General features: G+C 43.4%; 2 protein-coding genes across 3 annotated transcripts; one reads left to right on the top strand and one right to left on the bottom strand.

Moving 5' to 3' along the window:
* The first annotated feature begins 285 nt into the window (after nt 1-285).
* ap3m1 (adaptor related protein complex 3 subunit mu 1) lies at nt 286-3,690 on the top strand. Its single transcript, XM_028422889.1, has 9 exons — nt 286-345; nt 715-992; nt 1,123-1,294; nt 1,380-1,517; nt 1,606-1,691; nt 1,780-1,913; nt 2,119-2,326; nt 2,493-2,637; nt 2,717-3,690. The coding sequence occupies exons 2-9, from the start codon at nt 720-722 to the stop codon at nt 2,815-2,817; spliced, it is 1,257 nt and encodes a 418-aa protein (XP_028278690.1). The 5' UTR covers nt 286-345; nt 715-719; the 3' UTR covers nt 2,818-3,690.
* A 265-nt stretch (nt 3,691-3,955) lies between these two features.
* Nucleotides 3,956-22,730, bottom strand: LOC114447211 (vinculin-like). 2 transcript variants are annotated; one of them, XM_028423349.1, is made up of 23 exons: nt 22,197-22,729; nt 17,347-17,417; nt 16,179-16,329; nt 15,529-15,637; nt 14,893-15,015; nt 14,183-14,343; nt 13,911-13,913; nt 12,267-12,357; nt 12,039-12,186; nt 11,789-11,942; nt 11,525-11,700; nt 10,750-10,940; nt 9,876-10,075; nt 9,553-9,681; nt 9,324-9,473; nt 9,112-9,220; nt 8,736-9,038; nt 8,526-8,650; nt 8,232-8,417; nt 7,098-7,274; nt 5,959-6,162; nt 5,775-5,879; nt 3,956-5,540 (listed from the first exon to the last, which is right to left on the bottom strand). In XM_028423349.1, exons 1-23 carry the CDS (start codon nt 22,362-22,364, stop codon nt 5,394-5,396), a joined length of 3,381 nt encoding a protein of 1,126 aa, XP_028279150.1. In that variant the 5' UTR covers nt 22,365-22,729; the 3' UTR covers nt 3,956-5,393. The 2 variants fall into 2 exon arrangements, with proteins under 2 accessions (XP_028279150.1, XP_028279151.1); XM_028423350.1 differs by lacking the exon at nt 13,911-13,913 and having other exon boundaries at nt 22,197-22,730.
* Nucleotides 22,731-24,206: the final 1,476 nt, after the last annotated feature.

The raw sequence follows: 24,206 nt of genomic DNA, 5'->3' as shown, positions 1-24,206 counted from the left end.
CACTAACCCTGCAAGGCTGTGCTTAGGGTCAAAAAACCCTCTACCCACAAACAGCGCCGCAGTATAGCTGCCCACAAATGTCGCCTGATTAAAAAGTCCAAAACTTTGTTGTGAAAGTATTAATCGTGGTAACAATTTCATTGGTTGATGATTAAATTAGACAAAACATATATGAGTACGCCACCAATATCATGCCAGTCGTATTCCGCGTATGTGTGGACCTGTAAATGTGACTTTGTTGTGTTTACGTGTACATAGCTCTGCAGGCGTCTCCTCAGCAGCTCTGACAGCTCTGCCATATTGGCACCAAGTAGAATTGTTGGCACGGTGAACTGAAGTTAGCAGGTAAAACTTTTAACATTTGAAGCTTTCTTCGCATTGTCTCATATTTTGAGCATGAGGTAGGCTGTGATGGCCCTCATGATCAACTTTATTTTATCTGTACTGTCAATGTAGATAGAAAATGTAGCTGTCCGAAATTATCGGTGTCAGATTGCTCGCCAGCGGCAGTTACCCGTGATTAAAGTTTGACAGATTGAATACATAAATATTAAGACTGAATTATGTATTCACTTTTTTTGTCTTAGTTTGTGCACAATACAATATGGGTTAGGAGTTTCAAGATTGTTTTTAAAACTTTCTGATTTAATCTGTCTGGCTCTTCCTCAATAACACAGAGTATTATGACTAACAACAACTACTTCATTGTTGCAGCTGAGATGATCCACAGCCTGTTCTTGATTAATCACTCGGGAGACATCTTCCTGGAGAAACACTGGAAGAGTGTTATCAGCCGGAGTGTGTGTGACTATTTTTTCGAGGCAAAGGAGAAGGCAGTGGACCCAGAGAATGTGCCACCTGTGCTGCAGACTCCTCATCACTATCTCATCACCGTGTACAGGGGCAAGCTCTTCTTCCTCTCTGTCATCCAGACGGAAGTCCCTCCACTCTTTGTTATTGAGTTCCTGCACAGAGTGGCAGACACATTTCAGGTGTGGTTTGATTTCTGTTGTGACAGTGCCTCTTACAGGATCATTTGAGCATCCTGGTAAAACTGGATAGAACTATATGAATGCAGAAAGAACAAATCTAACACACTTGGTGCACATTTAATCTTTTCAGGACTACTTTGGAGAATGCTCAGAGGGAGTGATCAAGGACAATGTGGTGACTGTTTATGAGCTGTTGGAGGAGATGCTGGACAACGGGTTTCCGCTAGCAACGGAGTCAAACGTCCTAAAAGAGATGATTAGGCCTCCCACCATCCTGCGATCAGTTGTCAATACGCTCACTGGTAACGTGAGGTCATCCTGGTATTAAAACCAGAAACTGTAACATTAATGTGAACGTTAACCCTTTTGTCTTTGTGTGCTTTCCAGGAGGTAGTAACGTTGGAGATATGCTGCCCACAGGTCAACTGTCTAATATCCCATGGAGACGGGCTGGTGTTAAATACACCAATAATGAGGCTTATTTTGACGTGATAGAGGAAATCGATGCCATTCTGGACAAATCAGGTAAAAACAACCAATTGTTTGATCAGCATTACATTCAGAAATGTTAGAAGTTTCTATTCTTTATTATTTTTATTGTTGTTGTATCCAGGCACAACAGTATTTGCAGAGATTCAGGGTGCAATTGAAGCCTGTGTAAGGCTCAGTGGGATGCCTGACCTGACTTTGTCTTTCATGGTGGGTTCCACTTTGCTTTTTTGTGTGTGCTTGCTTATATGGTTATTTCACATGTAAATTTACTTCACACAGTTATTTATGATTACAGAATCCTCGTCTCCTCGATGATGTGAGCTTCCACCCTTGTGTGAGATTTAAGCGCTGGGAGTCAGAGCGTGTCCTGTCTTTCATCCCACCAGATGGAAACTTCACACTCATGACATATCATGTCAGCTCTCAAAAGTAAGCAAAGGCATATTGTACCATATATTCACCCTGCAGCGTGGCTGCATGTAATTAGCAAGTGTATCCTACAAATGAATATATTGTGGTGTAAACATGTTATCTTATTAGCCTTTGTCCTGATATTCTCTTGAGATTCGTTGAAGATGAAAGGTTACGGGGGTTGTCTGCACTTGTAGTCTGTCATGTCTGTTTTCTTTCTCAGTCTTGTAGCCATCCCTGTGTACGTCAAGCAGAACATCAGTTTCTTTGAGACGGGCTCTTGTGGTCGTTTGGAAATCACCATTGGACCCAAACAGACCATGGGGAAGACAGTGGAAGGACTCATGGTCACTATCCACATGCCTAAAGCTGTGCTAAGTGTCAACCTCACAGCCACACAGGGAAACTACACCTACGACCTCGCTACCAAGGTAACCAATGAATTAGCTATGGCCCTCTCATGGACCAGTCAACCATTTTAGATGAACTACTGCTGTGCTAGACTTTTTTGTACAGAGACTTTCAAGATGTCAATGCCTACTGGTGCAGTAAAACATAGTTAAACTACATAACCCATACAAACGTTTGTTTTGGTAGGTATTGGTGTGGGACATTGGGAAACTTAACCCCCAAAAACTTCCCAACCTGCGAGGCAGTCTGAGTATGCCGTCAGGAGTCCCTAAACCTGAAGAGAACCCCTCACTCAACATTGACCTGAAGATACAGCAGTTGGCCATATCAGGTGATTCTCACTCTCCATCTTCATGCATTTATGTTGAGGTTGTTGCCCCAAGTTAATGTTATTGACTGTATTTTTACAGGTGTCAAAGTGAGTCGTCTTGACATGTATGGGGAGAAGTACAAGCCATTTAAAGGGGTCAAATATGTGACTAAAGCAGGAAAATTCCAAGTGCGAACCTGAATAATGATCGTCGGAGGCCAAAGTGAATCCAGTGTGCCACATAGAGGCAACATTACTACAGTGCTGAGTAAGCTCTCCAAGAAGTCTTTATCTACCAGCTCATTGTTATTAATGAACAATTCTGCATTCTAACAGATATTTATTTTATGTTTGGAAGTACATACTCTATGTATGAGTAGATGGTTTTGTGGCCTGTAAAGGGAAGCCTTAATAATCTCTATGACTGTGTTGAAGTGCTATTACTTTCTATCCACTTTACACATGCTGCATTCTGTGAATCATTCCTTGTTTTTTTCTAACACCTTCTGTGTTGTCTAAGGGGATTTTTTTATTATTATTATTTGAAAACGACGCATGGAGCTCACCGCCTTTCTCCTCACTACACCATCCTACCTACACCATCTTGCCCACACGCTGGCTAAGCAGACATGCCTTTGTAAACCTTTTACACAATACGAAGCAACCAGTTTTATATAGATTTGAGAAAATGAATGTCATATCTACTTATCGAGTAGTTTAAGTGTATCCTTAGTGCAGGTGCACTCTTTGATGTGGCCTTGTAAGAGTTGGTTAATGTGCTTTCTATAGCACACGTCAAGCACAACCTGCATGTTTGGGAGAACTGAGGGAAGTATATTTTAAAAAATATTTCTAGTTTTTACTCACTGATAATAATGTACAGCTACCTGCTGGGTGTAGCTATAAGTTCAGGCAGACACTTGATGAGCATCCTCACAAAATCTTGAATGCAATTTCTTTACACAGCACAGCATTTGCACAATCAATTGTCCAGTGGAAGTATGACCTAAAGCTCATGTATGAAGTTGAATGTGTTTTCAGTTTATAAGATGTCTTATAAAAGCTTTAAAATAATGTTAATGTCTCTTTTTTGCTTGCTTTAGGAAGAAGTAGTCAGATCCATAAATCTTTAAAATGCCTGTTACATTGGAAAATACTGCATGAACAATTAATCACAGTTAATCAAACAAAAATGTAAGTATTAGTGATAAAATAATATAATGACTTATGAAGGAGAGTGAAAAGGCCAATCACAACTCATTAGAGTCTTTTATTCTTCCAAGGCACAGCAGATGTGTTGGCAGGGCTAAAAGCTATAAGAATACATTCAGGGTGTGAATGAACACATCAAGTACACACAGATCTACACCCTGTCGCCCTCTGCGAGGGCTCAGTGGCTGCTACATGCTCAGTAGGCCCAAATAAATACGCAGGTTTAACTTTGTGTGCTGCTATTTTGAGCTTCATCCCTGACCACATACAGGGATGGCTCACTAATACTGTTTTAAGTGAAGGGACTTCACACATACAGATCCTAACCTAGCCATTGTAAAAAAAAAAAAAAAAAAAAAAGTAAGGGAATGAAAATATGCATTCACTGATCTACTGTGTTGTATTAAGTCACCAATCCTTTAATCCTAGTCTTAAAGACTCAAATCTTTTTTATTTTTTAAATTTAAAAAATGTCACATAAAAAGGCTGTTTTTGTTCTTAAACCACCGGGGTCGTCTAAAAAAAATTATGCCTTCGAGCATTCGGAGTGGGACTCTCTAAATTCTAAAAAACAGGATGTTGTGTCTGGCTGTCTAAAATCATTGGCTTTAAGAACTTTTTGGAAAATCCCAAACAGTTCAAGTAGAACAAGTTGAGCAGATAAAACTCATTAACACATTAACAGACCTCAGAAAGTCTTTCATACACTGTACCATTGTTTACAATAACCTGGATTTTGAGTGTTGGTGAAGTAAAACAAACCCTTTGGCATTGTTCACTGTAAAAGCTCAAATTAAATGAAAACATTGAACTCAAAACACACATTAAAAACAGTGTAAATGTTTACCTGCTGCTGCCACGTGAAAACATCTAATCACTCTTTCTGCAATCAACAAAAATAATCTATGATTGACAGCCATACTTTTTTTTTTCAAATTACACAATTCATTTTGTATCTATAACTCTTTCAATCCAGAAGACCTTTAAGTTCTTCAAGTATAAACATCACCGGACAGCAATGCTGTTTGAATTCTTCAGTTAAGAACGGCATTCTTACTAAAAGTAAACATGAAGAGAGGAGAGACTCCGCACTCTAGTGTCTCAGTAAATAAAGCCGAGTCCATAAAACATAATAATAATTATTACTTTATATACAACAGACAATAAGAAAATCTCACTGAGAAAAACTGAATGCAAAGTAAACATTCTATAGGAGATAGGTGTCTTAATGTCATAATTATCCTTTAGAAAATAGAAAAAATTTCCATGCAAAAAATATATACCTGGGATTTGGATAAAGTAACACAACATACCAAAAATATATATTAGAAACTGTCTTCGATAAAGCCTGCATGGTTCCACTGTTACAGATAAATGGAACTGAAGAGCAAAGCTGAAATAACTCCTATAAATGAAACCTGGTACCAAGTCTAACCTTTGAATGGCTCAAAATCCTGCTGTTTCCTCCTGAAGTGCACAAGCCTTACTCCAGGTGTGTACACACCCGGCACCTTTTACTTCAGGTTTGTGCTATCGTTGCCAAGTCTTATTTTCCCTAAAGGTATTTATTGGTACCAGGGGGTTTTGCGCACCCAGCGGAGGGTGAATCCTGCATCTGTGCGGATCTTGATGGAGGCTGCTTCTGCTTCTCTCACCGTCTCCTTCACTGACTGCATCAGATTCTGGGCATTGTGGACCAACATCTCTGTGGCCTGATCATAGAAACATTTGAAAGTGAGATGAAGAAACAACAGAGAGTAAAGGTGCTACTGCAAAAATTATGAATTTGACCTAATGATGCTAGATTATCTGCACAGTCATTACAGAGGTCAAGCTTTGGCAAATATATTCAATCATTTCTGTCATAGCACATTTAGAGCCATGAAGTTGCATAAGGATGATTCTAATGAGAAGCAGACTGGATTGTGAATCCTCATCAGTTTTACCTGCTCTGACTCCTCTTCACTAATGTTCGTTCGTCCCAGCATTGTGGCTTTGACAGTAGAGAGAATCTTCAGCTGAGTGCTGATGGTAGGGATTCGCTCACATACCTTTGGAATGAAGGAAGAATGTTAACTATCAGTTTGAGGCCTTTTCTGTGTGCGTCGGTATGAGTATGTCCTTCCTTACCTGCAGCAGGTTAGTTCTGATGCGCCTGTCTGTGCACTGCTTGGCCACTTCTTTAGCCAGTCTCGTCACCTCATCTGAGGCCTTGGCAATGTCCTTAGCGCACTGAATCAGGGCTCGTTTGTTACCGCTCCCACCGCGCACCAGCCGGGACATTTCTGCCATTAGCAGAGCCATGCGCTTGGCTGCTGCAATGATGTCATTACCCTGTGAAGAACGGGGAGAAAGTGAAGGAGCTGTGATCAGCGAAGGATGGCCTCACTAAGGAGAAGAAACGTTTTTTCTATGATTCAAATGTATTACAATGAAAGCAGTCATCAAACACTTAACTAGTGGACTGTAATGATGAAGCAAAACAGGCATTCAGTTTGAGCGTGAATGCTGCATGCAGTGTCAGTGCAGGTTACCACATATTCTTCAACCCTTATGGAAGAATACATGAAATCTGATGTATTTATTTATTTATAGTTCTCATTGTGTCCCTCACATCACAGTCAATCTGAGGTTAGTACCCATGAGGTGGTGTTCACAGTGTTGAAGTGATTAGACTAGGAAGCAGAAGCAGGTGATCATACTGGGTAAGCAGGCGGTCTAACGTCAAAAGCTACGTCACCCAGGAGTCTTTGGGAAACTTTCATCCTTGGCTTCACAGGTTGGCCAGACAACGAATGACTGACAACAGTGGTAACAGCGGGACAGAGCGCCTGGCTCCTCCGTTCAACCACTTAACCTAATCATGAACATAAGGGAGGGACTTGTGAAGCCAGTACCAGTTTATCCATGAGGTGCAACAAACAAAACTTGCCATTCCCCACAATCTTCGACCTTTAGTGCAACCTTTAGCTTCAGCATGACTGTGTGTCAACCATGTCTGAGTGTGATGCAACAGCAGCTGCAGCAGCTGGTTGGAGGTTTCCGTGGTAGTGGCAGATGCAGAGCTCATTGTTGCCACAAGCCCAGTGATTGCTGTCAGCTCGTGCTCCAGAGGGTGCCTCTTGTCCTGCAGTGCCTTCCATGTGTTTATTGGTTTGCATGCGTGGATGTACGTGCAGGTGTGTGTGTGCGTGGTCAAACAGTACAAATGCCATCCGACCCACATGTGGCTGTGTGTGTGCTCATCATGTGCATGTATGTGCGCAGACCTTGCTGGACCACTTGCGCGCCTCCTGGTGGAGAGACTGGGCAGCTGCCAGAATGGGTTGATTGACAGGTTGGTTGGAGGGCATCAGCAGAAGCTCTGGCTCATAGTCATCCTCACCATCAGTAAAATCATCCTCCTCATCTACCTCCCTCTCCTCTACTGCCTCCTCATCCTCAGGCTGGGCCAGGCAGGGAGGGAGAGGGGATTGTTGGTGGAGGTGGTTGGAGGAGTAGGATCATTTGGGATGGGAAGGAAAAAAAAGGTAGGCAAAAGGGAGGAGAAAGGGAGGAGGGGGGAGGAGAAAGCCAGATGACAGGAAGGAAAGAAGCATGGGAAAAGGAGGCATTTAGTACAGTATGAGCGGCACTGGATGAAAGAACAGAAGACAGGAGGAGGAGCTTATATAAGCACAATGCAGGGAAAGAGGAAATGAAAAGGCACACAGGCAAAGACAGCTTCAATGGGAAAAGAGAGGAAAGTGGAGCTGGTTTGGGAAGGTAGCAGGTGGATGGTATGCCTTTATATGAGGAGGTGGTTGATTGTTCATCAACCAAGGTCTAGCTGGAACCAAAGCCAATGGTTGACTTTGCTCTAGTGTATTTAGAGGTCTAGCAGTGTGCTGGAGGTGCCATGGTTTCCAGAGATGCACTGCTAATGTGCCGATAGTGAGACAGCTGAGGTCATACGGTTTGGCACGCTTTTGAGGAGAAAATCGTTATTCCTGGATAATCAGTGGTTATTTACAGACCAAACATTCCTATATACACAGAAAAAAAGCAAACACAGCAGGTTGTGCATGTTTGTTCTGTGTTTCTAATTCAGTGTGCTGATCTCTCTACAGATCTACTTTGTGCATGTAAGTTTGCACTTGTAGTATTTACAATCTTACATGCCGACACCTTCAATAGATGACAGTTTCCAGTTTCCCTCTTAAATTGGAAACAAACCACTGATCTCCACATTTCAGGAACAACATCAACATTTCACAGAATTCACTAAAAACAAAAACACATTTGTCTTCAGACAAAAGACTTAAAACCAAGACAGACATGTGACATGACAAAGTACATGTACACCACTGATTTTGAAATTTCACACAAGTAAACTGTTGATTTCTGTGTCTGTGTGAACTAACCTTGCTCGACCATTTGCGCGCCTCATCGTGCAGCTGCCTGGCTGCCACCATCATGGGCTCACTGAGCACCTCACCAGCCTTCTGCTCAGGGAACTCCTCATCCTTTTCCTCTGGAGGAGGAGGCCGGGGCGGAGGCACCTCCCCCTCTGGCAAGGGGGGCTTGGGTGGCGCCTGCTCATCACTTACCTGGTAATACAGATCAAGAGCAAAAGGAGAGAAGACATTTCAGACACACCAATAGATAAAGAGACGTGTGTGGTGGTAAGGCCAAATTTACTGTCTGAATGTGCTTACATGGAGCTGGTCCAGGTCAGGTGGTGGAGGAGGGAAATCTGGCTCCTGAGGTTGGAAGGCTTCTCTGACTTTTCCGACTGCAGCCAGAATCCTCAGACATGAGTCCAGATAGGCTTTCTGCAGAGCTGCACAGCATATGGTATAAAACAGGTAAATAAAATTGTGGCATTGATTATCATTTGGTAACTAGGGCGGACATATGTCCTGTACCTTTGTCTTGTATGTTCCCAGCCACTGCTTTGGCATCCATCACCATAGGTGAGATGGTGTGTGAGAGGATGTCCGAGGCATGTTTGACAGTGTCTCTGAACCGCGGATCTTCAGAGTTTTCAACTTCCCTCTTAGCCACCAACAGGACCCGATTAGCTCGTCTTGCTATGCTTGTTGCCCCGGCAACAAGCATTTGGGGCTGAACATTTGCCATAGCAACTCGGCACTTGTCGATGTCTTTCTTTATGGCCTCCTCAGAGGCATCTAAGAGAGATTTGGTGTCGATGGCTTCGTCCACCAGACCTAGAAGCACAAATCCACGCATCAACACCACATATTCATACCTCCATGTGGAAATGTTGAGAAAAATCCTCACCAGTTAGTCTTTCCACGTTGTCAATCCACTGGTTCTTCATGGTGTCAAAGTGCTCATATGCTGCTTTGTTTCCTGGATTTTTCAATAAGATCCGAGCAGCAGAGGTCACCTGGACATTACCAAACATGTCACACTCAGCTGGTGTTTGACAGCCACCTTTCATCAGCATATCTAGTCATGCAAATAGTGAACACCATAGCACACAGAAGCACCTGTGGTGTAAGCTCTCTGGCATGTTTCACAGCAGCATGTATCCCCTCCACCGTTGTCTTATTGGCTGTTCCCACAGCAGCAGCTTTCTCTGCAGTCGCCCCCAGCCGACCTGCGTGGCTCTCAAAATTTCCTGCACGTTCTTCGAAAACCTTTAACATACATTAGCATAGACTGAGGTCAGCCTGTGATCATGTACAGCTAAATAGAATGAGTTAGTCAATGACTGACCTCCTCTCTGTTGGGGGCTTCAGGTGGAGCAGTTGCAGCCACTGCCAGCAGTTTGATGGGTGTGGTGGTGTCACTGAAAACATCAGACACCTCCTGGGTCATCACCTCCTGCATGTGCTGCCTGAGGTCCTTTTAAAAGTAGAGAGTGTCATGTCAGTCCACTAGATGGAGCTGTGCACCAACACTTCCCATGATTATATGTCTGCATCCATCAGTATGAGGATCCATGTTCGGTATATTTGAAAGTTTTGTGCATGTTGTGGACATTGACCCTAAAAAATCCATTCATGTATAAATTAATGTACACATTTGTGAGGACATACCTTGAGGCTGTCCTGCAGTTGTGCAGCTGTTGCTCGTGCATGAGGAGCCTCAGCCTCACCCCTGCTGGCCATGTCTGCCAAGTTTGTCATTAGAGCTTCTGTGCGGTCGCAACGACCAATCATATCTTGACGATAGGGGCCTAAGAGGCCTCCTGCCAGCCTCCTCCCTTCTCCAACCATTCCTCTGATAGCGGCCTGTCCTGTGAAGTGACACGGGATAGATGTCACAACACATCTGGGTACTGAATATCACCTCCATGTATCGTTCAGTAACACAACATTTCAGGTCCATAGTTAGACATCGGACATGCTATTTTTATATTTGCTGGTAACATGACTAATAAGCAGAAGAACAGTTTTTTCAAGTAAGAGAAGAGGAAGCAGTATTTCTAGAAAGTAAATATTATTAGTACTTGATAATATCTTCACAGAAAGCCTCTTGTAGGGAGGTACCTGTGTTCCACTCCAGCCTTTCACATTCTGCTCCCATAGGGAAGCATGAGAGAAAATAGGAAACAATCGAATGACAAAACAGGAAGCAAGAAAATGACACACTGCTCTCCGAATGACTAAGAAAGACAAGTTAATCATACATGAGATACATCAGTGTGGGCATTTAAGGAAATGGCACAATGTCATACACTGTATGTTTCCATTTCCAGCCTGAGACACTTTGCAGTCACGTAATGGACACAGAACATTTTTTTACAATCCCTGGCTAATTGCAGCGGGTACCAGAAGCTGCCTTGACCACTTTCACACACCGTCCATCATCCACACTGGCTGACAAAAAGCACAGAAGGTCAGACTGTTTTATTTTTGAGCCAAACTACTACATCATCCCTCCCCAGAGCCGCCATGCAACCCCACTTACCGACTCCTCTGTCGTCTACTCCAGGGTTGTTCACCCAGCGGAGGGCCTGTTCCATCTTGCCCTCCAAGGTGACGGCTGGCTTGGCTGGTCTCATGTTGGCCACAGCGCGGTTGGTTTTGGACTGGAGGGTCAACAGTGCCGCTCCAATCTGCTTTGCCAATGCACGGGCCTCTGGGCTATCACCTTTACCCCTGAGAGGGAGAAAGAAAACATAGAGAGATGACAGGAGACAAAAAAATGCAAAAAGAAGGCTCATAGAGGAGAAATTAGTCCCAGACTTCCAACCTATGAAATGTTTAAAGTCTCCTCCATAAAGGTAAATACCACTTTCAAAGGCTAATGTCACTCTTTAGTGGTAATAGAAGTATGTACTAATGGGTTTTAGTTTGAGTATTTGTGTATTTATTATTATGTGACTCTGACAGCAGCTGCATAATTTGGTTTCCTAACATTGACTCATCTTTACATCATTCACTGATGCTAAATTAAGTGGTATTTTCCTTTAAACTCCACAAAGTTATATTCTCCAAACTGCTGTCGACCCTCCACATAAATACCCTGACCCCACCACACCATATTCAAACAGTCAGAAACCTTATTGTTGGACTGATGCCCAAGCTTGACAGGCAACAACATAATTTCCAGGCAGGTAAAACATGCCAGCTATTGGAGGCATGAGGCTGAAGTCTGAGCCTAGAAAAAAAGGTCTAAGATTTATATAATGTATTCACAGTGCATCTTCAATCATGCATGTGTCAGAAGAGGTAAACCATACTGTTTGCGTAGCTCCACGAGCCTGGCAGTGAGTCCCGCAATCTCGCTTATGGAGCGCAAGATATCGTCCCTCTCTTTAGGGTCTTCACATAGGTCAGCGATGCGCTTGGCCTCTGCTAGCAGAGCTCTGATGTTCTCCTCCCCCTCAGGACCACCGTTAGGATCAGCAAGCCATGCCTAGAAACGCATACATATTTCACACACATAATCTGAGAGACGTGGACAGGATGAATGTAGTAGCCTAGTGAATTATTCTCTATCTGACCTGTGCAGCATCCAGCCTCCTGGCTATGGCCTGTTTGGCATTGATTAAAGCCTCCAGCCTGCGCGCAGCACTGTCTACTTTGCCAAATAACAAGTCTAAGCCTTGTGAGCATTGGCCTGCACGCTGCACACACCCCGGGGTTGGGCCCTGGCCTCTGTCAGAAACACAGAACACACTTAGCAAGACAACAAAACACATTACATGAACACAGTGACAGCAGGTGTATGGAAGACACTGTAAGCTCACTTACCTGGCCCGTAGATCTGTGATCTGGTCAGTCATTTGCCCCAAAGCCTTGGTGGTTGCCAGTATGTCTTTCCGCTCTTTCCCGGCACACAGCTCTCCCACCTTACCCGCTTCATCCAGTATGACACGCAGCGCCACCTCACCAGGGTCTCCTAAGAATGACCACACATCGCAGCATGAGACTGTGTAGTAAGAGAGGATTTAACTGAAGGAACAACAAACAAACAGTCACCTGGCTGTCCATGAGGGTCTTTGAGCCAACTTTTAGCTTGTGCCATCTTTGACTCAATTAAAGCCAAAGATCTCTTCAAAGCCTCCATATCCTGAGTTAAAGAGAAAAAACAGCATCTATTCAGCTTCGGCAAAACAGCAAGACAGTACTGGATGATATGATCCACTATAAAATGCTATTTTACCAGTAATATGCTAAAATAACTTTTTAACTTTTCTTGGGGACTGTTCTCTGATGTACGTGTGAGTGTGATTGATAAGTTTGTGGCCTAAAATCGAAGGATATGGGTTTGTTGAATCTATACTTCCTCAGTCTCAAGGTCTTCATTTTCTGGGATGTTAAGGAAGTGCTGCTGCACCATTAGAAGGGCCGACAAAGTTAAGAAGTGAATTTCCACCAATAAAAAAAATCTCTTGCCAAACAAGTCCAAAGCGGTGACTTCCAGGAACTCATAGGCCCACCCTGTTCACCTGAATATCAACCTCAGAGCTGTTCCCCAAAGATGACACAGATGTTGCAGGTTTGACAGTAATAATAATGGCATAATCAACTTTCTGGGGGTCAAACATGCCAAATTCTTCAAAGAAAAACTCCATATTCTACAGTAAATGTAGACTGGGGTTATGTTTGAATATTGAAAGCCGTCTCCTTCTATCTGAAGCCAACTTATCAATCACCCCTCACACTATGCCATAACTAACTAAAAATCACAGGGCCTGTGTTCATGGTAGAGTCACTATGACTCCACAGACAGTCATTGTTGAGGTGTTTTTGCAGAAGTTACTGACAAATAAGTAAATGTTAAATATTATTTTGAAGCATTCATAGCTGCAAACGTGTGAGGATGTACATTGTGTGTGAATAGGTCTCTTAAAGTTGAGTTTAATTAGTCTAAAACTTCCTCATGGCTTTATCACAGACAGAGAAAACAGAAGCTTTTTTCCAGCTCAGAAGAAAATAAGCCGCTTAAGTGGAAGCGTTCAATACAGCCCATCTATTATGGATGTGTCTGGACACCAACCAGCTTATTTCTATAATTCATGACCTGGGAGGACGACAGTCATCGTGTGCCAGCGGTTTCCCTCACACACTGACAGTAAGTGCTTATCACAGGTCATACACGGGGTATGTAGTTTTTCCACAGCAAACACACACACACACACACAGACAGATCATTGTCTTAGGAAGCTGTGTGCAGAGAGACATGCAGGGTTACAGGTTAGACAAGTGAAACAGATCTTAACTTTACCAAATGATCTCATTGCACAGTTTCTTACTGATGACCATATATGTCTTTTCAAGTGAGTGTAATCTTCCCCAAGATTGTATCACACAGTAAACATGAGTAACACGAGAAAGAAAATACCATGACTGGAGCTATTATTGTTCAAAAAATAAGCTAAAAACTGTCATCTGTTTTAAGCCATTTGACTCAAATGGACATTTAGAGACAAACAGATGCACATGTAACAATATAGTGATGTACATCATCACATCAGCTAACAGTCAGTGGATAAAACACATGACACACTTACTGTTAAATACCAGCATCACAGATATGTAAGCATGAGGACGTATTAAAGTCTCTCTCACACACACACTTGCATGCTGGAAACTGCCGAGGGGGGAGAGAAACAGGCTTACCTTCTACAGGGAGGAAAAGAATGAAGGAAGAAGGTAAAGAAAGAAAAGAAAAACCAGGAGTTATACTACCAAGTGAAAAGAAAAGTGGAGACAGAAATAAAAGAGTGATTTTTATTTAGAAATACAGCTTTTTTGGATGTGTGGATATGTGTGTGAGGCACTCCAGAGCAAACATGATCAGTGGATTCAGGTGTGATTTACTTAGTTTGTTGTGGGGTTTTTGGAAGGAGGGGGGGTAAAAAATGAGTCTTGGTGTGAAGCACACGTCGTACCTTATTGGCCCAGGCGTCTTCATCCCACGTGGTGAGCTGTAAGACTCTTATGATCTCTGTGATTTCAGCGCTCATCTTTTCAAAAGTGAACCTTCTGTTCCTCTCTGCCTCCTCAACGCCGGCACCTCGGCTGCTCTTGGTCGCAACAAAAATCTTTATAGCTGAGGACAATAATGTGAGTATTGATGAGTAGGTGCATAAACAATTCACTGCTTATGTGAATATCACTTTGTTTTGCTTCGTTTTGCTCTCCAAATACTAGTACAAATACTAATATGTTCACCAGCTATTGCTGGTTTTGGTTTGCCTGTTGTTTGACACTGTGCTGGTACCATTGTTGCGGACTAATATTTGCTATATTTTTGCATCATTTGCAGCCAAAGTGCAGTTTGTAGCCTACATTTTCACACCCATCAGGCATCCAGAGCTCAATTCCCCCCAAAAAGAACATCCCAGTGTACACTAAGTGCAGTGAAACAATGGGCTTTATCTGTTTTAGTATGTAACATTCATGTTTGAGCCGGTTGTTTCTTCTTTGCTGCCGCAGAGCAGACCCACTAGCAGAGCTGCCGCTGGGCGATGTACAGCATGTGTGCAGGCAGCCTCCCCAGCACCTAATGACTGTAATTATCAGCATCGTTGCTATAACAACTGTTAGATGCTCAATGACCTGCACTGTCGGTTGCCCACACAGTCACACATCTACACACCTGAAATAAGAACAGGCAGCAGCTCTTTGACAGTGTTCATGGAGCTGACCAGCATTTGCCTGTGTTCTTGGTGCGTCAGCTCCTGCTGCCTCTCCTCGATCATCTTGGACATTTTGGTCATCCCTGGAAAAACAAGAGGAGAAGAGAAAGCCAGAGGTATACAACAAACAGCTTAACCGGCTGGTAGAAATGTGACTGACTTTGGTTTGGACAAAGTTGCAACTACACTCGAACAATCAAGAGGCCTTATTAACCAGCTGAGTAGTTCCAACACATTCAAACACCATTACTTCATGAATGGCTGATCTTGCATAATGGCAGCATCAGTCAAGTGTGAGAAAAACCTTGGCATCAGATTTCCTGCCGCTCATTATGCCAAAGTGAACTGACAACACAATTGACCTGCTGCCTCTGATGATAAATAGCCTGTTTATGGTTCTCCTGCCAGGGAAGGAGACTCTCATCCTCCATCACAGCATCTTACTGCTCAGAAGAGCAGTCAGGGCTGAAATTAGTTTTCCATATTAACCCAAAGAATCATCTAACATGTAACGTTTTTGCACCTCTATGAAGCTCTTATTATTAGTCGGAGCATTTGTCTGTATTCAGATGGAGCCTTATTAAGTGTTTTCTGACCTGGTCCAAGATTCTTGGTGTAAGTGATGAGGTCCTCCATGGTCTCCACCACCTCAGCCACTGTCAGATACTCCAGGATACCTTTACACACACGGATAATCTTACGTACCTGAGCCAAAACATAGACATAATCACAAGCGGGTGAGATGATGTATACGCATGTAGATAAACCTAAAGCATAATGGTGGCTAAAGCCAAAGGTTATTACCAGAGCAACAAAATTCATTCTGTGGTTGAGTTTTTTTTAGATGCAGTTACTTTGCTGTTTGTGTGGGGGCTCTGTGTGTGTGTATAGTCTTGTGATGTACATCTTGTGACTACGAGAAGTTGCTCGCTGTTTCAAAAATGAGGCTAGTGATGATGAGACATGGTGAGCATAATCACGTGCCCAATGTGATTCCACTTATGGAGCTACCGTTGAACATTCACAGAGCCACACACACAGAGAGCCAGAGTCAGGCCTACACACACACAGCGTTTTGACAGAGGGAAGTCATTTGATCCCAGTGATTAGATCTGGCTGCATTGAGAGTCCATTACAGCTGAGTTCCTCCTTCCTCTATACATCTATATAAAGCTTTATTTCTTTGAAATATACCACTGCTCTGAAGTAATAGGACACACAAATACACACAAATACACGCACACACCTCTGCTTCATCGAAGGTAAGGAGCAGGTCGGAGGTTCCAGACAGGATCCCTCTGGATCCATCGATCAGGTAATCTCGTGCTGGGACTGAGTATGGATCTGCCTTCAGCATTTGAGCTGCCTGGACAAGCTTGGAGCATGAGTTCTCCACCCTGAAAACATCCAGCTAGCTTAGAACATCACACTGAGCAATAACAACAATCAATCACTTTGATAATTACAGATCAAACCTGACATTTATCAAGGAAATCAAATCAACACACAGAGAAGAAAGGAGGTTTACAAAGGGCCAGACAAAGCTGCTGTTCTCCACACAGCATGAAGAGGTTTTTATCTTTACTATTATGATCCGTCTGCTGCACCTAGAACGCAGAATGTCTTTTACAAATGTCTAGATAAGTTGTAACCAAATCAACAAGTTTATATTATAAATAATAAATACTGTGTTCTCATTTTCAATCTTTTGGTGATTAGTGGAGCCTGTAGAAGGCGATGGTAGCATTGTAATAAAACCAAGGGCCCTCCCATCTGTGACCCCCATTGGTCAGGGTATCGATGGCTGCTAGTTCATCTATATTTAGGCAGGTTCACATTCCCACATGCCCCCTCCTAAGCCCCGTGAGTGAGATTTATGGTGTAGTGCCTCATGTATGTGTGAGTGAGAAAGTGGTATGTAGACCTGCCTGAGGTCTGGACCCTTTAAATGAAACTCAGAAACTAATTAGAAATTTAAAAAAAAAAAAACAGGAAATAAAGAAAACAGGAAGTGAGGTTGAGAACTGTCTGGAAACAGATGATTTGACTATAAAGGCATTAACACACAAAAGCAAACACAGCCTGATGTCTGAGTCCCAGATCTGCTGAGCAGCAGCTCTTAGCCAGCACCCAGAGTTCATGTCAGCTCTTTGGATGCAAGCTGGAAAACAACAAACAGCCTCTCTGGATGCTGGAGCTGGACAGTCACCCGGGTTCAGCCTCAGAAGTGACTCTTTGTTGCAGCTGGGAACACAGCCACGTTTCCAAACATTAAACCGTCTGGAATCTTCTTTTTAACAAGTTGCCTGTCTGTTCCGATAAAGTGGAGTGTTTCCATATTTGTGTCTTTCTGTGAGTGGCTGTGGGTGAGAGAGACAGGTGGAGGATCACAGTCATCTGTGCTTCAGACTCACTTAATAAATGCAGGAGGCATGTCCCTCTTCATCACCTGGTCCTCAGTGGTTTGAACAGTTTCCTTCCCCACCTGCAACACAGACCATTTATTATATTATCATTAACTTCAGCAAGACAGGAAATGGTTCTCAAGTGAGCACTATTAATAGCATGATGGGTGTGTATCAATTCACACCTATTTCAACCACGCATGCATGCCATGTCTTTGCTTGGAGGGGGAAGCAGCTCTGGCTGGCTGTGGTTGATTCTGCCGTTGTAGCAGGTCAGGGGAGACACATTATGAACTGAAAATTAGTTATTTAGTTCACCTTAACGCTTCACAGATGGAGGACTTTAATGATTTTCAACATTAAATCAGACACAAATGACTTTGAGGACCTGATAAATGTACACGTGTATGCTTTCTTACTGAACAAATGAGACTTGGCAGTTTTAACTGTGAGTATTGATTTTTCTCTCTGTCTGTGCCCCACAGGGTTTTCTCCTCTGACTTCAAGTAGAAATCCTGCATTGTACCAAATATTTATGTGTCGCTGCACATTTTATTGTATTAGGTCATTTTCAGTATTCTTTGCTTTCCTTAAAAACTCTAGTAAAGCTGCAGTGGTAAACAACAGCCTTGTAGGAAACTAATGAGATTCAAACTTTGATGAATCAGCATTTTTTTTCTTCTTCTTCTTCTTCTTCTTCTTCTTCTTCTTCTTCTTCTTCCCGATGCCTATTAAACTACTCTAGCCAACCGGGAGATAAAATCCCTCCAGCTATAGGCCTGGTTTGGCCCAGCTGACTCTGCCTGATAGATCTCTAAAAGCAGGAGCCCAGGGAGCATCCTCATCTCATGCTTAAACTGCTTCTTACCCACATTACATGAGAAAATCTAAACCAAGAGTGTTTGTCAATTATCTTTCTTCATCACTTGCATACATCCTTCTGGGAGAGAAATATGACCTTAAGATTTGGAGGTGCCGATCTGCATTCCAGCTGCATCACCCTCAGCTACAACGTGTTAAAGTGAGTGCTGGAGGCACTCCTAAGATGATGCCCGAAGAACAACATCATCTGCAAAGAGCTGACAGGAGATGTGCCCTTCTGATCTGCATGGCAGATGGTTAGCAATGGTATTTTTTTTAACTGAGGTGAGACATTTTATAAACCCCTGAGATTTTACTAGCTGCACACTCACTTATGAATGACACATTAACACTGTGTAAAACCACAGATGAGTTGTTTTTGCATGAGCCTTTCATCTCACATGGAGTCTACATACATGGCACACAGGTACACTTGTAGTTGTTCTGCAGCTGTTCACACAGTGACTGAAAACACACATCCTGCAACACACATAAGCATACATCCACACACACTTCAGATGCAATTACAGGGAGATGATGACATCAGTCTCTTGCTGCTGCATCGGTAGAATTTGGTTAATAGACTTTTGGACTCCAGAGACTCAGAGAATAGCCAGCACACAGAATCATTCTCAGAACCAGCCTCCTCTTCAGATACAGATATTTTTATGGACACTTTCATATTATTGCTGCTTTCGTATTCTGCACATACATGGATTGTGCACAATCCAGTTTCAGGCTATTTTGTTATCTTTGCATCAGTTATCAGTGTCATCATCAGTGGATGTATTTTATTATCCTACATCAAAATGTAGACTTTAAGCATGAACTTGAAAAAACATTAGGAGCTCTAGAGTTTCCTGTAAGCAGCAACACTTGGTATTGATTATTTAATACATTATTAATGCACAGTTAAGTGGTTCAGTGGACACACTGACAGTGCAATGTGTGTGTGGGTGTACATCTTGTACAGTGTACCTCCTTCAGGAGAAAACAAACGACCACAGCTGATACAGTCCACTTTTAAACTCACTGGCTCTGATGAGTTTTGTTTTTGTCAATATAATCACAACATCTGATGTAAGAGGACATTTGCTGTCCTGTTTAGTGCAGAGTCTCCTTTAAGCTCAGTTTTAATCTCTCACAGAAATACCTGACTCTTTGTTCCTCAGTTCTTCAATATTTCACATGTAAAGTGTATTAATGAAGCTGCGAACTGTACAAACCAAAACAAAGATGCTAAAGCTCTGCTGTGTAGACATAAGGAGCTGCTCTTTAATGAAAAAACACTGCTTTATACAATTATTAATAAACCGCCCAGGTGATTGGAGCTGATTTATCAACCTTCAAGACATAAAGTAAAAAAATGATTTGGTTCTCTCTAAGCCAGGAGTAGATTTATGGAGCACTGGGAAGCAGAGAGGATGTGTGGACACACAGTCAGACTCATGGCTTTGCCAAAGAACAAGAAGAGCTCATATTTACTCGCAGGCTGCAGGACAGTTGGTGTGTGTGCATAAGGGGGGGTTGGAGGTGGGAGTTTGGACCGTGAGGCTTGGCAGACTCTGGTCTAAAGACGCCAGACACACTTTTCCTCCCTCGCAGGGTGCCGATTTCTCCTCCTGTCTCTATCTCTCCTCTTTTTGACTCATTCTGCATCGTGTTGTTGGGACCGTTTCCGTCGACACTCTCACTCCTCGCATGCCACCTCTCCCTCTCTTTCTGCTCTGTTCTGTCAGTGTGTGGTTACTTCACTCAACGGTAAATCTATTTATTCCTGCCTTCCCTCCACCCCACCCCCAGACATACTCAGGATCCTTGTTGACTCCTTCAGGAGCAGATACTTCATGCACACACACCACTGAGGCAGCTCTGTCATCAGCACAACTTCAGCAAGCTCCCACTTTTTCAGACGAACAAGCAGCATCTTTCACATCTTCAGAAGCTGCTGGATCAGTCCATGCACATCCTCTGACATCGAGACTGACACCGTCTTGTATGTGTGAGTGTCTAAATGTCTTGGTGACCTAGATTTTAAGTGCCTCCCACAGTCATCCCACCCTGGATGGGGTTAACTGTGTAATTGTATCAGTTTGCAGTGGGATGCTTGCGGTGATGGTGTATACTGTGTTATATCTTAGCTCAAAGTGCACAAGTGTAGAAATGAATCAGCTTTCTATAATAAAGCATATGGGCTCAGACGTGTGTGTGTGTGTGTGTGTGTCTGTGTGTGTCTGTGTGTGTGTGTGTGTGTGTGTGTGTGTGTGTGTGTGTGTGTGTGTGTGTGTGTTTCAGTTTTGGGTGTCCTTTACATCCAATTAAGTTTATCTACCCAGCAACTGACTACTGCTGATTTTACAAGCACCTTTTGTGCTCTCTTTCAGCACCAGCTTGTCACCCACTTCTTAACTCTTACTGCTCAATCAGCAAAGCCATCATCTCAGATGTTATTCAGAGTGCCTGAGAAAAGAGAGAGCCTCAAAATATCCCTAAGAATAACCTGGATAAGGAGGAAAATGTGAACTACAAGCTGAAGATAGACGTTGACATTTGAACTTTTACTTTACATGTTTTATTCTTTCTACCTCCACTCCTCACACTTTCTTCATCCAACATCTTCCTGTGCCTCTAGACCCTGATCTCTAACTCCCCATCCCATCTGAGAATCAATGACAAGCCCAAGGCCGCTGTTAGCCTCCTTCTGCACATTGTCTGGATGGATCAGCTGAACGGTTCGACAAGGACGAGCAGAAAGGGACGGCAAAGTGTGCCCGGTAGCAATGGGACATCAAGGATTCAATCTTGCTGTATGGTATCATGTGAAAAAAAAGCCACGGTGTTTGAGTTCACTCTGAGCAGCCCCTTTCATTATCAGTTAATGAGGTATTTATCAAAATGATCTTCTGTGTCCTTGCACTATGGCAGCAGCAGCAGTGATCTAACAGTGGATGCATGTCACTGCATGTGTAAAAGCCAAAGTCTTTCTGATGCATCCATACACAGGCTCACAAAATGCATACAGCAAGTAGTTTTGAGATGAATCCTTTTAAATTTAAAATTACACTTTAACATTTCACCTGATAAAAACAAGCTACGACCAGAAGTGGACACTAAGTGGTAAACAAAATGAGAGAAGGAAACCACCAAATTAACATAAAAGCAGCATTTTCTCTCCCTGTCTGAGAGGCATGTGAAGCGCTGTCTGATAACAATGACCCTGGTTCAGCATTAATGATGTGGCCCCTATTGATTTTTCCAGGCAGTGCATAAAGAAGGCACATCAGTGTCTGACCAAAGCTTGGCTCTCTGTATACCTCAGACTCAACAGGACAGAGAAGAAGAGATGAATGAAAAAAGTTAAAGAAGCTGAAAGTAAAGAGGTGGATATCTGATAAATGATCAGTCTGTGTCGTTATTCTCTGTGGAGGTTATTACTATGAAGGAATGAACAGGTTTCTTAAATAAACTGCAAAGTCTGCAGTAATTTCCGTATAGTGAAGCTGAGAGGTGTGTGTGTGCGTGTGTGTGTGAGAGAGAGAGAGAAAGAGAAAGAGATTCAATCAGCACTCTTTTCTTCCGCCTCACAAACTTCATTGAGCTCTGCCATCTGATTATTAATGTATGTCAAGTTCGACATGTGTCATCTGTGTGCGCACAGGCGCGCACCGAGGCGTACACGCAGGAGCGTCAGCTGCGTGTGTGGCAGCTTTATATCATTTTTAATGGCGAGTAAAGACCACGCTGGGATTTCCACGAACACTTAACTGAATGCCACACTGATAAAAGAATTGTCTGTGTGAGGTGTGGGACACTTTGATGACCTGCTATTTCAATGATATATGGCACTCGTTAAATACACGCTGTAGCCTGGCAGGTCATTGCACCAGCCAGTTCCAACAAATGTGCTGTTGGAAGTTTGCTTCGGATGTCATCGGATGAAGACACTTTGCCACTGAGCTGACACTGAATTGACGCCCTGGTTCAAACTCGGGACTCACCCGTACAAGGTTGCTGACTGCCGCCTGCACCGCTGCCACCGGCACCGTCAGATCCGGGATGGCTTTACCGTCCACCTCCCCCTCCTCGTGCATGATGACCAGGTGGGAGATCTGCTGGGCCACCGGCTCCAGGATACTCTCGATGGTCTTGGTGTGAAACACCGGCATCGTGAACGACTTTTACTGCAGCCCCGACAGAAGAAAAGGCGGCTGGTCTCTCCAGCACTGATGATCCCCCCTCTCTCCTCTTCTTCTTCTCCTTCCCTCTCCTCCTCTTCACCGACACGAGGAGAACGAACGCTGAGTTGTTAGTCCAGCCCCTGAGAAGAACCCCTCTCCTCCCCGGTGTGTGCACTGTCTCCCCGGTAAAGGCTGGACTCAGACGGTCGGTGTCCTCCGGTGGGAGCGACCCAAATCGTGACAGAAGGAATCACCGCCCTCCGCCCAATCACAGCGAAGGAATACAGCTGCCAAGCGGGTTGGTGTTGGTGCGCACTGACGCTCTTTTTGCACGCACACACACATCGTGGATATACACACACGCTGCAAACAAGAGCTCTTCCCAAATTACGTCATGCATGCCTGTATCCCCCAAAAAGGAAAGCGTTGTGGGTAACTTAATTGGAAAAGATATGGGAGAAGAGGTGCAACATCTACAGCCCACAACAAGGACAGGTTGTAAACATATTGTGTTGTGCCTCTGCCTCCCTGCAGCCTTATAAAGGTCAGCCTCACATCTATGAAACTGAAGAGGGCTCCAGTCATGCCTGTAGGATCTACCTCACTGCCTATAATGAGGAAAAAAATCCTGTTGATAGTGTTTATTTTTTATGGAGCTCCCAAACCTACATCTGACATCTGATCTACATTCATTAAAAGGTAGGTCAGGAGTTCATGTCTCCAGGCCTCAATGTCCAGGTCTAAATAAAGACTGAGGATTCAGCTTGCTGCTGGCTGAAGCTGAAAGGAGTCTCAACGATCAGAGCCAGAAGCGCCCACACTTGTCTTTAGTCAGACGCTGAAGATACCCAATAATCAGTTCTGATACCCACACCAGACAGGTTGCACCTAACATTGTGTGTGTTAGCATCTATTTTACTGGGTGTATCTCCACTGTCTGAGAGTGTGTGGTCATTAGAAGGGTGGTTCCATGCCTTTCAGATCTCAGTCTGTGTTGGGGAAACCAGAGACTCCAGCAGCGAAAAAAAAATTGGCAGTATTTATACCCCCTGAGACCTTTGTTGACACCCTGTGTATAAACAAGAGGCTGTTGTCCAAACCAGGCAGACTGGACACTCTGGTCCTCCTGATTGAAATCAGAGACTCCTCTGGTTTCTTCTTCTCTCCTCTCAGGAATTGTCCTTAAAGAGGAGTAAGAGTCGTACATGCTGCATCTCAAACCCATATATGGATTGATGCAGAGTAAAGAGATGCAGTAAAGTAAACTGGCCTGTGTGAGTAATTGAGGCGAGGTAGGGCAGACTCTTGATTGGCTCCAGTAGTGCTGCTGCAAGCTATCTGTATATGTGCACTTGTCCAAACAGATTCTGATGGAAAGCATTGCTTTGAGAAGTTTTTAAAATATGCTTTCAGCTGTGACGTGATGACCAGCTGGACTGTGGCTGTGCTCTGCAGTGAAGTACATGCTTACTGTCTGTTTGTCAGGACGCTTAGCCTCCTGTGAAATCTTTCTGTGTTTGGGGTGTGGGTGTGAGGTGTGAGGTGTGAGTCATAAAAAGTCTGAGAGTGGTCTGCTCCACTGTGCAGCAGAACCATCTTTAGTTATTTGCACACGCAGCACACAGAAATATATAAACAAGAGTTTTGTGCTCAATATTCCTTCATCAATCTGCACTAGTATTTAGATTTCAAGGCAGCTGACTTTAGGACAGTGTGCAATCAGCAGGTTTTGGAATAACCATAGTCAGTTCTCAGTGGAAAGTCATGTGTTTACCTCAAGGGATAACATTATACAGCATTTGTTCCATTTGGCACATCAGTTTTGGAATA

The sequence above is a fragment of the Parambassis ranga genome, chromosome 15 (assembly GCF_900634625.1).
Source record: "Parambassis ranga chromosome 15, fParRan2.1, whole genome shotgun sequence".
Lineage (NCBI taxonomy): Eukaryota > Metazoa > Chordata > Actinopteri > Ambassidae > Parambassis > Parambassis ranga.
This window is presented reverse-complemented; position numbering and strand designations above follow the sequence as displayed.

What these genes read in the sequence shown, in the direction of transcription:
- ap3m1 (XM_028422889.1), top strand. Translation starts at nt 720, where the DNA reads ATGATCCACAGCCTGTTCTTGATTAATCACTCGGGAGACATCTTCCTG. An exon ending in GAGTGGCAGACACATTTCAG is followed by an intron (nt 993 to 1,122) that starts GTGTGGTTTGAT and finishes TAATCTTTTCAG; the next exon opens with GACTACTTTGGAGAATGCTC. An exon ending in ACAGCAGTTGGCCATATCAG is followed by an intron (nt 2,638 to 2,716) that starts GTGATTCTCACT and finishes GTATTTTTACAG; the next exon opens with GTGTCAAAGTGAGTCGTCTT.
- LOC114447211 (XM_028423349.1), bottom strand. Translation starts at nt 22,364, where the DNA reads ATGCCGGTGTTTCACACCAAGACCATCGAGAGTATCCTGGAGCCGGTG. An exon ending in AGACCCTCATGGACAGCCAG is followed by an intron (nt 12,187 to 12,266) that starts GTGACTGTTTGT and finishes GGTCATTCTTAG; the next exon opens with GAGACCCTGGTGAGGTGGCG. An exon ending in CCAGAGAGCTTACACCACAG is followed by an intron (nt 9,221 to 9,323) that starts GTGCTTCTGTGT and finishes GGTAATGTCCAG; the next exon opens with GTGACCTCTGCTGCTCGGAT.